Raw genomic sequence first — 12,918 nt, forward strand, 5'->3', positions numbered from 1 at the left:
ACTTTTTGAACTATGATTAACTTCATTAGCACTGACATAATGTGAGATGGACAAAATCCATGTTATCATCTCTGAAGGAAGGCCACCTAAAGAGCCCATGCTGCTGTATGTCTTCTGGGGCTGCTAATGGAAGCCTGCGGCTTGCAGGAAAGCTCTGGGTGGAGTCTGCCCTCCTCTGCTAGACGGACTTCCTGGGATAGCCCCAGGCTCCGCAGAGAGTGGGCCACATCTTGGAGTTCCTGAGAAGTCTTGTTTGGACACAGAAGGCCACTGCTGTCCCAACTGCAGGGCTGGCCTGAGGGTGGATGCTTTTTCTACCCCTGGAAGGATGGCCTTACTTACAGGCTCATGCGGAAACTTCAAACCACTCTGTTTCCGTAGATCTTTCACTACTTAACTGCCCACAAGGAGCTCTCTTCTAAGACACATGAGCAGGCTGCCAAGCCCACAGTATGGGCCAGAAGCTAGAGGTCAGTCTAATGAGCTCTGGCATACGCTGGACTTTTCAGTGTATTTTAAAGGTTTTTTAAGTGTGTTTTTGCTGTTCTTAAGCCTATCAGTGCACTAATTAGGACAGAGGTATAAAATGGATCAGACTATGATTTTAGGCCATTAGAGCTGAGACCTGTCCAGAAGACGTCACTGAGGACCAGTTAGGAGCTAGTGTAGGACAAAGGAGAAAGCATCTCCTAAGACTGCAATGTGGACCCTCTGGGGGAGGCTGAAGCCCTCTGCACGTAGCACAGAGCTCAGGTTCAGGGGACAGGGGAGTATTTACAAAGACCCTACGTTGGTTTTTTTTTTTAAAGCAATTGGGGTTAAGTAACTTGCTCAAGGTTACACGGCCAGGTGTTTCTGGGTGGGTGCTAAGTGTCTGAGCCTAGATTCAATCCCAGGTCATCCTGACTCTGGGGCCGGTGCTCTTACTCACTGTGCTACCTGGCTGCCCCTACTTTGGGTTTTAACAGGACCAAGATTTGCCCTTCCAGCAGGCTAAGAGAAATGGGAGTTGGTTCAAGACAGGGTCTTCTATCAGTTTGGGAGATGTGTGCTTAGAGGTACATAGAAATGGTAACTCAAGGTAGGGAGGTGGCTGAGTTGAGTAGCCTTTATCAATCAGTGGGGAGTGAAGGCAATGGTGGTGGCAGTGATGGGGAAGACAAATGCCAGTGAAGGTGACCAAGAAAAAGATGCTAGAGAGAATCCCCAAAACTAAGGTCAGAACAAGTAGCCAGGAAAAAGGGCTGTCAAGAACTAATGCCAAGGATCACTAGTCTCACCTCCCTTCTCTGGGCCTCAGTTTTCCCTTCTATAAAATGAGGGGGCTGGATGAAAGCCCTTTCCAAATCTAAATCTCCTGGCTTAGGGAAGTGACTCCTGTGACTGAGTGAGGTCAGGAGTGGCCCAGCAGGCTTGAAGATGTCCCAAGGATATGATGGGGTATAGCTTTAAAGAACAGCCCAGCTAGGGATAGAAGGGAATATGACAGATAAATACAGCATGCACTGTCAGGGGAGAGGTCAGCCACTTTACAAACATGCATCATGCACAAGGCAAAACTGCTACACTCCCCCCCCCCCCCCAGCTTTACCGAGAGGCTATGGCAGCAAACCAAAGGCCAGCCTTTTTGTGTACACAGGGTGAAGCAGAAATCGTATTTCCATTTTCTCAACTATAGCCTGTACATAGAGATAGCAACATTATCTCTAAGGTTTAAAGAATCACTGGGCAGGTGCTTGCATGTGAAGGTGTGACTGAACATTTGTGCAGGGTTTAAACGCACACAAATGCAGGATGCTCAAGCACATTGTGAACACTAGCAAATATGAAGAACAAGAGCATTTCACACTTTGTGTATAACTGAGACCTTCCCAATTACAGGACATGTTTCTGCACATTTCCTTCCTGTTCCATTGCACTGGACAGCATTCAGACATGAAATGAAATGATGAGCTATTTTAACAACAATCAAAGGCAATACTAATTTACATACCACCAAAAACTCCTTTTTATCCACCATCTCATTGCCATCAGTATCAAACATATTGAAAGCTATTTTAAAGCCTGCATGGGGCTCTGCCAAAAGAGTAGAAAAGGATGCATGAGATCAGCACAAAATATTGTAAGCTACACAATGCATGTCAGTTATGAGCAATCACTCATGTTCCAGACACAGACTTCCAACCACCAATTAGTTCTCACGATCATCGACCGTATGCATTTTATGCATCTGTTTCTCTAAGGAAGGGGGTTCCCAGCCCCAGAGTCCCAGAAGGCCTAGAATGAATCACAAGGTGTTAGTAAGGTGTTAAACCGAGACTTGGAGAGACTGGAAGCCTGTGGGGAGACTCCTGTAGAGGGAAAGAACGGAATTTCTCTTTTTTCTTGCTTCCCCACCCACAGCCTTGAAGGGAAGTTATTAGACTAAGGAGAAATACTGTATCTAGCAGAGAACTGAGACAAATAGTCCAAGCAGGCATGGGTACAGAGAGAGACAGTCTTTTTAGAGAAAAAGCAGCTTTGAGCAGTGTAAATTCTAGCAACTGAGAGTGGGCCTATGGAGAGGTGCAGACCCCGAGCAAAACAGAGCAGTTAAGGGGAGTTTCTGAGAATTCTATGAAGAGACAGAAGCCTTTCCGGGAGTGTCTTTGCCACATGTGTATACCACACCTGCATTTAGCTTTGCAGTTGTCTACATTTGTGGGAAAGTGTCTCCAAATTTTAAAAAGGGAATGTTTTCTAGTTACCGTTCTTGTCATGTCATCTGAGTAAATACAAATTGTAGGCTATTGGCTTACTGTTAATCAGAAACACACTGGTGGGGGCTCATGAGCTACATCAGGAAGAGGAGTCATGTAGAGGGCACCTTAGAACCTGAAGTGGTAGCCACCATTTTGACCTTCAACCTACAAGTGTGAGTGTGAGTTGGGGAAGTAATCAGGAGTGATTGAGGATTACAGGAACCGAGATTCTGAAATCAGGAGTCTTTCTTACAGATCATCTTCCCCAGCTGCCCTTTTATAGGGCCACTCGCACACACATGCACTGCTGATAGTGATACCTGTACTAATGAATAGGATGCAATGCAGTGACAGTTCTTTGTCAGAAATTCAGCATTCCTGGCTAGGCTGAGTGAGCATGGGGCCGTGCTCCGGACAGGTCAGTGCTGGGGCAGGTGCAGCCCAGCAGCTACTTGTGGAGAAGCGGGAAGGCTTCTGCCTCTGACTGGCCACACTTACGTGCTCTGACCCCACACACCTTGGAGCACAGGACTACTCCAGAGCTGGGCTGTTTCTGTAACATTCTGGTTGTGGGGAAGGGGCAGAAGAGGGCATTGCTCTCTCCTTCCCTCATCTGCTGGGGTATTTGCTAGAACTATCTGTCCAGAAGACAGCTCCTTGTTTGAGAAGTTGGGGTGTTAGCCTGAGGCAGAGTCGAGGGGCAGAGACATAGACTCCAGACATACAGGTCTAAATTCCATTCTAAATTCCATGCCTAGCCTTGTTAAGATAGACTTCCAAGAAAAAGCCTGAGTAAGGGAGAAGAAGGCGCTGGTGATAACATGGTTGCCCAAAACAATCTTAAAAATTTTGCTGTAAAAATGTCCTGTGAAAGAATGACAACTTTCAAGGCTATTGGTTATACTCTGAGTTATTTGTAAAGAGTTAACGCAGTGTTGACCCAAATAGGTACGGCTGAGGCCAGACCAGCAGTTAACTCTTAAGACTGTGATTCCCTTTGTGGATCCAGAGTCAAGGAAGATGGGAACACTGTGAGCTTGGGCCCAGGCAGCCATCTCATCATGTACCTAAAGGTTTAGAAGCCCCGTGGTTAGGAAACTAAAACAGAAACCGCTGAGTCAGAGTCCTTCGGCTTTCCCTGAGACCTCCCTCACCCCATACATGGCCAACCAAGAAGCTGAAAGGGGCTGAATTATGTCAGTCTTTTAAAAAAAACCTGAAGTCAGCCTTCAGAGAGGTCAGCCCAAATGCCTTTTTGGAAATTGTTTGACCTTTTCTTCTAAGACAATCATGTTCAAAAAGGGGAGCCCCTCCCCATAGATTTGTCCTTGCCAGTTGTGAACCCCCTGGACTTGGTAATGGGAAGGTCCCAGGCCCCCTCCCACACCCTCCACTGTCTAAATCTGCACTGGCCACTCTTACAAGTCAGGACACCTTGCTGAAGAGCAGGCGGGTTAGGAACACAAGCTTGCTAAACACAGAGGGGCCCATGGAGAAGCATGTTCAAGAAAGAAGGAAAAATTGTCCTGTTGCTGTAGGCTTGTCTGTGGCTGCCTCCTAGAACCAGGCTAAAACTGGGGAAGAAGGTCAGCATGGTCAGTACGATTTGGCAGTGGGAGAATGACAGTAACAAAACAACAGAGGGTAGCTGGCAGAGGCCAGTGTTAGTGCGTATTAAAGACTAGTTTCTAGAGCACCAGTAAGTTCTTGAAGCTGGGGCGGGGTGGGGGCTACTGCCACCCAACCCACACAGGTGCGACCACGCCCCCCCACTGCCACAGAGCCAATCTGAGCCCAGTGTCTGCATTCTTTCTCCTTTCCTCCTAGTGGCTACACCACTGGTCTGAAAATGCCCGCCCCTCCACTTTAAGGAGGCAGAAATGAAGTCTGAGGTCCCCGTCCCAAGGCCCCTTTGGTGCCACTCTGCCGCGCTGCCCCTTGGCAGCTGCTCCCCCCATCTGTCATGTCTTCCTTATCTCATAGATACTGCTCTCAGAGTACGGGCTACTCCAATGTTAGGCATTCTATTACCCTGATGTCCCCATATGCCCTAGAGTAAACCCTCTCCTCAGGCCTCCCCCAGGGCTCCTCTCCATGTGGCCTGGGGGTTATGCTAGGCTATCTGGAAAGTCTCAAAGGGTCTCATAGCTCACAACAACTTGCACAGACCCTCTGTTAAGTTGTAGCAGGTCTGCGATCTGCACAGAGAGGGAAGACCCGTTCCTCAAAATCAGGGCTCCTTCAAGCATCAGAGCGTTTGAAGGGTCTGACGTGGAGCTCTGCATCTCCCTCCCTCAGCAAGCTCTTCTCTCCTTCACTTAATGGTGACCACGTGGCCACTGTCCATCCTAGAACCACGGTAGGTCACCCACTTCTCCCTCAACATCTTCTCATTCCACTAAGGCTCCTCATTTGCTCACACCACCAATATATAAAAGCAAACCAAGCCCAATACTCTGGCACCTCCCGGTAAGGCCCCTCCACTCACGAGGAGCGGGTGTTCAGACCCCATCCAAGGGGCTGTAAGCGCCCGGCAGCGCTGGCCGGAGAGCGTCCTGGGGCCTTGCCTCTGCCAGCATTCCCGGCTCATCCCGTGTTAGCTTGTTTCTGCGTGGTTACGGGCTTGTCTCCCTCACTAGACTGTGAAGGCAGGGGCTGCCGCACTGAGTACGGGTGCGCTGACTGACTGAGTGAGAAGGCTGACCCACGGACAGAGCTTGAGAGTGTCTATTTCTGAGCTCCTACGAAGTGTTTGTCATTGTTGTGGACTCAAACACTGAGAGGAAGCAAGAGCGTTCGGCCCCCAGAAAACACACATACAAATACCTGCGATGCTGGACGGGAGCTTGTGGGCTCCTCCCCGGGCATCCTCCCAGGATGACGCTTAGCAGTCTTGACCCTGTGCTTTGGGATCTGAATTCTACCACGTGACCCAAGGCAGCCGCCCAAGGCTGTTTGGAATCCCGCGTCTACACCTTCCTACCCACCTGTCATCAGTAGGAAGTGTTCACACTAGCAAAAAGAATAGGTTGTAACTAATATACTTACTTGTTAAAATACATAAAAGAAACAGGTATTCTGTGTAAGAAATCACACCTAGAAGAAAAAAACAACCGTCAGCCCCGATTCATAGAAAACGGGCACAATCTTACCCCATTTTTTCTGTATCAACACACATTCTTTGAGTTAGATTAGAAAGTGCTGCTTAAGGAAACTGGAGGCAGAGCTGGATGGGTTCTAATGCCTTATGTTCATAGGCTCTCAGGTAAAGCTGGGCAGAATTCCTCGTATGCTTATGAATACAGATGGAAAGGCATCTTATGGGCACTGGCCATATTATTAATCATTATTAATTCGTTAACTTATTCATGCTCTCCCAAGGATCAGAAAAAGGAAGCACGACCCCTTAGCCATTTGCTACAATCACTTTTGTGATGGAATGGCCATCGGTGTACAACATTAGCATAAAATCAGCCCAGAGGATGCAGAGCTCAGTTTTTTGAGATACTGCTTCACTGTGCTCAGGCACCCAGGAAGGCAGGAATAAACTGTGGACAAGCTAATGGTGACTCGAGGTACGCTGCTTAGGAATGTGATTTCTGTTGGGCTTCAGAAAGAGAACAGGCCTTGGCCAGCAGCCATCCCTCTCCGGGTCTCCTTCACCGTCCAGGCTCAGGTTCGGTATTCCTTGTGAAGGAGAAATGGCTCTCACATGTGTGTAATAGTAATGAAATTTAAAGATCCCCCTGTATTGGCTTGGTTTTTGGTTTAATTGTGTTAAAACCCAGAGCTTGTGAATCCCACTTGTGGGATGGACCTGTTGACGTGAAAAGAGAGGGCTGAACTGGGAGGAGCTGGTGATGTAAATTTAGAGAGACACAAGAAAAGAGAGAGGCAGAAGAACTTTTTGGAAGCAGCACCTTGGAGCCAGAGAGACACTGAGAGGATTGCTGAGGGCCACTTTGAATTGCACAGTACTTTTGAGAGCTGCCACCCAGAGCTGCCAAGGACTGAGGAGACATGGCTGTTATGCTGGTACTTTGTCTATCTGTTTTGATGTTGTTTTGCCAGATCTGTCCACTGGTGAAAGACAGTGCTGTTGTTGCAGAGGCCTTGAAACCTTGCTGTTGGTTCAGAGCTCCAGAGACTGTTCTGCAGACAGAGAGTGAATTCTGTCCACTGGTGAATGACAGTGCTGTTGTTGCAGAGGTCTTGGAACCTTGCTGTTGGTTCAGAAACCCTGAAGAAGGATTTTCTTGTTGTATGTTTACAGAAATCCTGGAAGGGGGTTTTGCTAATGTTTTCAGGAGTCCTAGGACTGTTCTGCAGACAGAGAATGAATTAATGAAGACCCTGGCAATGTATCTTGTGGCCTTGCTAAGCTTTCTCTCCCCAGGAACAAAGATTGCTGAGAACTTGCCTTGTGTCAAGGTGAAGAAAAGACCTCCATTTGGGTATTAAATGCTGTGCTTAAGCTTGTTGTAACTCTGGGGTAGATTCAATTGTGATCCAAGGGTGGGGAACTTTTGACCTTTTTGTGCTCTGTGATTGAACAAATGAATGTACTTTACTTATGATTGGAAACTAATCTCCATTTGAGAAGAGGGGCTTTGTGATGGACTAAATGAATGTACAGCCTAGGGTTGGAGTAATATTTAGAAGAGGGACTTTGTGACTGATTAAATCAATGTAATGTCCAGGGCTGGGGTAGTATTTGATTAAATCACACTTGGTAAATGCTGTATTTTGAATTATGCTATATGTTGATTCTCTCTGTTCTTAATTTGTCACTGAATAAAATGGAGAGCACCTATGCTGGTATTTTGAACCTTGGGAAGTTGCCTTTGCTTGGCATTACATTACAATATGGTCTTCTAAAAATGTGTGTGTGTGTGTGTGTGTGTGTGTGTGTGTGTGTGTGTGGTTCAAATGGGAATGTTTACCACATTTGAGTAAAGGCGTCTGTGCTCCCTGTGACCCTGGCAAAGAGAAACTTTCTGAGCAGTTTGGCCCATCAGCCTGTGGCTGGAGGGGCTGAGTGAAGACTGAGAAGTAAAGACCTGAAGTGAGTTTCTCTCTCTCTTCTCTAGGGCCCAGATGCTTGATAAAGGGCTGTCAAGCCTCAAGACATCATCCTCAGTCTTTGGGGCTACCCTTTTTGTGGAGAACTAAAGCAATGATGAGGAACAGTGAGGCTTGGGAAGTAAGCTCACCTAAAGGCCTTGAAGGCCGTCTCTTCTTTCATTTGGATGAAAATATAGTGACCTCTTGGCAGATGGTTCTACTTGTCTGCCTTGGGTGCTCTGGAAGGATTCTGGGGTAGCCACTGTGCACTGAGAAGGTCCAGTACTTAGAGGCCATAAGGACCATTCGGAGAAGAAGAAAGGCAAAAATGGACTGAAATGCAGGCAAGAAAGAAGAGAAGGGGAGCATCTGGCCAGGCTCTGGGAGAGGGTTCTTGATCCCCTTTGCCTGGGGGCTATTTAGAACAAAGAGATTCCAGAATCAGGCAGTATCATGGCATCTGTTTGTTACCTAGAGAGTCCCTATTGATGATGAAGGAGAGTCTGTGGCTGTTATTGACCCCAAGAGAGCAGGCACATATGCAAACTCAGCCAGGGCTCATGCACAAGGAGGGTGCAGAGGGAAGCATAAGATATATACATCCTGGACCTAGGAAGGCACTCACAGTTTTACTCCAAGAAATAAAAAGAGATATTCAGGGACAGACAGAAAGAAAAAACACCAGCTATTCAAGGCTACCCTGGGTACCAGATGCCTTCAAAGCTCCCAAGGTTGGAGAAAATGGAGACCCTCTACTGTAAGTAAATGCAGTCCTTTAATGCTCTGTGAGTTAGTAGGAGCCCTGCGGAAAAGGTTATACAGGAGAAATTAGGACTAGGTTTGCTTTGAGAGCCTAATTCCTCCATCTCCGTCACAAGAACACGTGTGGATCACAAAAAGCCCGAACACATCTGAACAGGAATCATATGGCAATGGGTTCTGCTTAAGAAAACATTTCCTCTAAAAAGTCATGTCCCATGAGAAGACCTATCTGGGCTGGGGCAGAGGCAACCAGCAGAGTCAGGAATCGGATACAAAATATATGTGGCAAGCTCAGGAAGAGGAGGCCAAGAGCCCAGTGCGACTGATGCCAGCTTGGAGCTTGAGGCCAGGGCAGGCAGAGGCCTAATCCTCTCTTCAGGACACAGCTCCTGGGGTCTGGCTCAACAGCATTTCTTTGCTATAAGGGAAGGTGGCGACAGAGACCTGAGAGATGGGATATGAACCCAAAGCTGTCAATAAAATGGATAAATTAAAGTAGAAAACAAGCTGCAAATTGTTGTGTTCTATTGGGGTGACAATGAAGGGGATGGAGAGCCTGTCTTTGGGTTAGCTGCTAAATGACTTTATCAAGGCATATTTCCATGTTTCTTGAGAAAACTTTTGAAACAGCATGGAAGGAAGGACGTAGGTTGTGTGTGCTGGTATAAGCGATTCTTTATCAGACGAAGTTTTCTTCAGAGAAACCATGGTCTTGATGCTTCTGGACTCTTGAAGAATAAAGCTGAATTGCTTTTAGATAAATATTCCCAAAGTATGTTAACGTAAAACAGCGCCATAGAAAAGCCAGAGTCACAAGGATTATCAATTAATTTACCTTTTTCCTTCAGATTTCGAAAGAGTTTTGATGATCCTTTCCAAGCTGGTGGTGTTTCTTTAAGCATTTCATTTAATTCCTATAAAAATATTTTAATTATTGAGAATGAGGCAAAAAAAAACTTACCAAACAGGACAACTAGTTATTAAAATAACTATGTACAAATGTTCTGACTTAGAAAGATGGAATTTAAACACACACACACATACACACCCCTTTTCTCAGAGAGTCTTGCCCTATTTTTTTTTAATTACTCTGTTCTGGCCACTAATCAGGGAGTGAAGGAGTGTCTCATCTAAAGAAAGTGGAACATTGTGACAACAGGTAAGTGAATGCAGGATATTCCTCCTAGCCGGTTACTGGATCCTGAGGAATCACAAGTTGAGGAGAAATGGGACCTTCCGGGACAGTTAGTTTCATGGGGACAACTTTACAAATGATGGGTCAGACAATGCCACCATATGGCTTCTTTTTAAAATTAATCTGTTCTCTATCTCCCCAACAAATTTAAAAAAAAATAAACAAACCCCAAATAAAGCTCTCAAGACACATCTATGTAGTTCAACAAAACCAATTCCCAGATTAGCCCTATCCAGAGACAGGGAAGAGCCCTGTCTCTTTCTGCAAAGGTAAGTTCTATCCCCTCTCCCTCCATCAGAATGCTTTGTCTTTCCAAGTGTGGTCACTGTCTCAGTTGGTCTCCTAGTCCAGCTCACTTCACTCTTCATCTGTTATCTCGTGATGTCCACATGGTGTCATCATGTCGATGGACATCACATCATGTCGATGATGTCCCAGCAGGACACACCATCAGTTTCCAATTTCTGGCTACCCTGTGAAGAGCTGTTATAAATGTATTTGCACCTGTAGATCCTTTTCTTCTTTCTTTGATTTCTTGGTAGTGGTATCAGCGGATCAAATTGCAGAGTCTGGTAACTCTCTGAGCCTACCTCCAATATGCTTTCTCAAACGATTGGGCCAATTTACAGAGCTGCCTACAGGCACCCGTATGCTTGCTTTTCCTAGATCTTTTAACGTTTGTCATTTCCCTCTTTTGTCATCTGATGTGAGATAAAACCTCAAAGTTGCTTTAATTTGCATTTCTCTAATTATTAGTGATTTAGAGAATTTCCGTGTGATTGCTGACAGCTTGAGTTTCTTCCTTTGGAAAGTGCTGTTTATACCCACTGACTATTTCTCAGTGGGGAATGGTATTTGAATCACTTTCATATATATATATATGTATGCATATATCTATATTTTGGATTTGAGCTCTTTATCAGAGGAATTTGTAGCAAAGCTTTTTTTCCCTTCTAACTTTAGATTTGTTTCTAACATTAAATCAAAACTGTTTGTAAACAGTTTTGTAAAACTGTTCATTCATGAAACCTTCCTTTACCCATAAATCCAAAAGGCAATTCTTTCATTTTTGCTCTAACTTGCTTATGACTTTTTATATCTAGGTCACATGTCCCTCTAGAGCTTATCTAGGTACATGGCTTTTAGTGTTGGTCTATGCCTAATTTCTGCAAGACTGATGGACAGTTTTCCCAGTAGTTTCTCAGTCTTTCCCCCATATCTGGGGTGTTTGGAGACACTAATCAAACCCTATGCTACTGTGCTGGGCAGGCTACAATACCTCATCTGTTTCACTGACCCACCAAATGGTTTGAATGGGTACCCTTGGCACGCCATATGGCCTCACAGGGCCACAGAGGATTTACTCATAATGTATTAATGATGCCACCATCAAGTCCTGCTGCCCTGGTCAGTGTTCTGCTGGCTGTGCAGAACTTCCTTGGGGCTCCTCTGTGATCACATATGTTGGTGGCATGTCCTCCATGCAGGAAGACTGTGGCAGCATCGCCACCTGCAGCAGCAGCCACTGGCCATAGAGTGCTTGTCTCTCAGGATTCCACAGTATCTCCAAAAGAGATTGTGGTTGTCTGGGAGGCATGGCTAGGTGACTGGCTGCTGTGGAATCCAAGTGACTTCATGGTTTGCCTGATTCTTGAGGTATGAGGGTTTTATGGGGGGGGGGGCTGTTACATTCCGCTCCTCAGGGTCTGTTTAGTTGAAGGGAGGGAAGGGCTTTACCCCTTTCCTGAAGGTGGGATGGGGTCTTGGACTTATGAACTGAAGAAGTCCCTGGTGGGTGGTTATCTGGTTATCTGCTGATCTCACTCAGCCTGAGGTCCTAGGGGAGCCAAGGATACATTGGGAGCTTTACTGAAAAGCTTCCTTATTTCTAATGCAGGGAATTCCTGACTTGCCAACAGCATTTGACTAAAGGTTTGTTGCTGTGATGTTTTTGCCACTCAAAAGGCTGTGAGATGCCAGGGTTCACTAGGAAGGGGCTTGCATTTCTCCGGGGCACAGCAGGTGTGGCTAATGGCCCAAAACCCCTGGGCCCACAGCTGCACTAGGATTGTAATTCTCTCCCTCTCCCTTCTCCCCTCTCTCTCTCCCACTTTCTCTCTCCCCCACTTTCTCTCTGTCTCTCTCTCTGTCTCTTTCTCTGTCTCTGTCTCTCTCTGTCTCTCTCTCTGTCTCTCTCTCTCTCTCTCTCTCTCTGTCTCTCTCTGTCTCTCTCTCTGTCTCTGTCTCTGTCTCTGTCTCTCTCTCTGTCTCTGTCTCTCTCTCTGTCTCTGTCTCTCTCTCTGTCTCTGTCTCTCTCTGTCACTCTGCATGCCTGTCCCCTTCCAAGTTTGCCATGAACTTTTTATTTTTGCTTTTTTGGAGGGCAATTGGGGTTAAGTGACTTGCCCAAGGTCACAAGGCTAGTTTTTGTGTTAAGTGTCTGAGGCTGGATTTGAACTCAGGTCCTCCTGACTCCAGGGCCAGTGCTCTACTCACTGCACCACCTAGCCACCCCTTCCATGAGCTTTTTAAAGGGAAAGCATGTGACTTAGCTACATCTTTCTCTGAGTTCCTCACTCAGGACTCCTTTTTCCAGGGCTTTGTGAATGGGTGTCAGGAGAAATTGAGGAGGTCCTCCAACCCACTGGGAAGCCAGACAGGACAGGCAGGCATAGATGGGCTTTATCTGATTCACTGGAGGGGCTCCAAGGGATCACAGGCACACTGGAGCACTGAATGACAACTGTATCTGATTAAGACTGTTCCTCGAGCTGTGCTTAAAGCCCAGAGAGCAGTCGGCTCTGCCTTTGGGCAGAAGCAGATGCCAGTAGAACAAGCATCGATCTCATCAGAATGTATTGGGTACAAATGCACGCTTTCTCACTCTTCTTCCTGGTCCTCCTCCTTCTCCAGGACCACCCCCAAACCTGGGCGCCTGCCAGCTGAAGCGAGGGCCTAGAGCTCTGGAGGCAGTGGCTGGTGGCATGGGGGTGGGAGGGAAGACTGGGCTGTGTGGAAGCATTTGCCCATGTCCCCAGGTCATTGCAGGGCCCAGGATTTTCGGAGTATTTATATATCTCTGACCCATAGGACTGCTTTCACTCACTCTGAACCGCCCCCCCACCACCCAGCCCCAAGTCTGTGAGTGACACCCCA

The 12,918-nt window shown here is 46.7% G+C and overlaps 1 protein-coding gene across 1 annotated transcript in view; it reads right to left on the minus strand.

The window, feature by feature from the left end:
* Positions 1 to 12,918, minus strand: part of MICU3 (mitochondrial calcium uptake family member 3) — a 76,266-nt gene that overhangs the window by 29,788 nt on the left and 33,560 nt on the right. Inside the window, exons 4-6 of the mRNA XM_069104981.1 lie at positions 9,403 to 9,481; positions 5,790 to 5,837; positions 1,994 to 2,076 (exon numbers count right to left, since the gene is read on the minus strand). Coding sequence (XP_068961082.1) covers positions 1,994 to 2,076; positions 5,790 to 5,837; positions 9,403 to 9,481 — 210 coding nt within the window. The remainder of the gene's footprint in view (positions 1 to 1,993; positions 2,077 to 5,789; positions 5,838 to 9,402; positions 9,482 to 12,918) is intronic.

Source organism: Petaurus breviceps, unplaced genomic scaffold (assembly GCF_028583685.1).
Source record: "Petaurus breviceps papuanus isolate PSGF00001 unplaced genomic scaffold, PetGlider_PUasm1.0 689, whole genome shotgun sequence".
Lineage (NCBI taxonomy): Eukaryota > Metazoa > Chordata > Mammalia > Diprotodontia > Petauridae > Petaurus > Petaurus breviceps.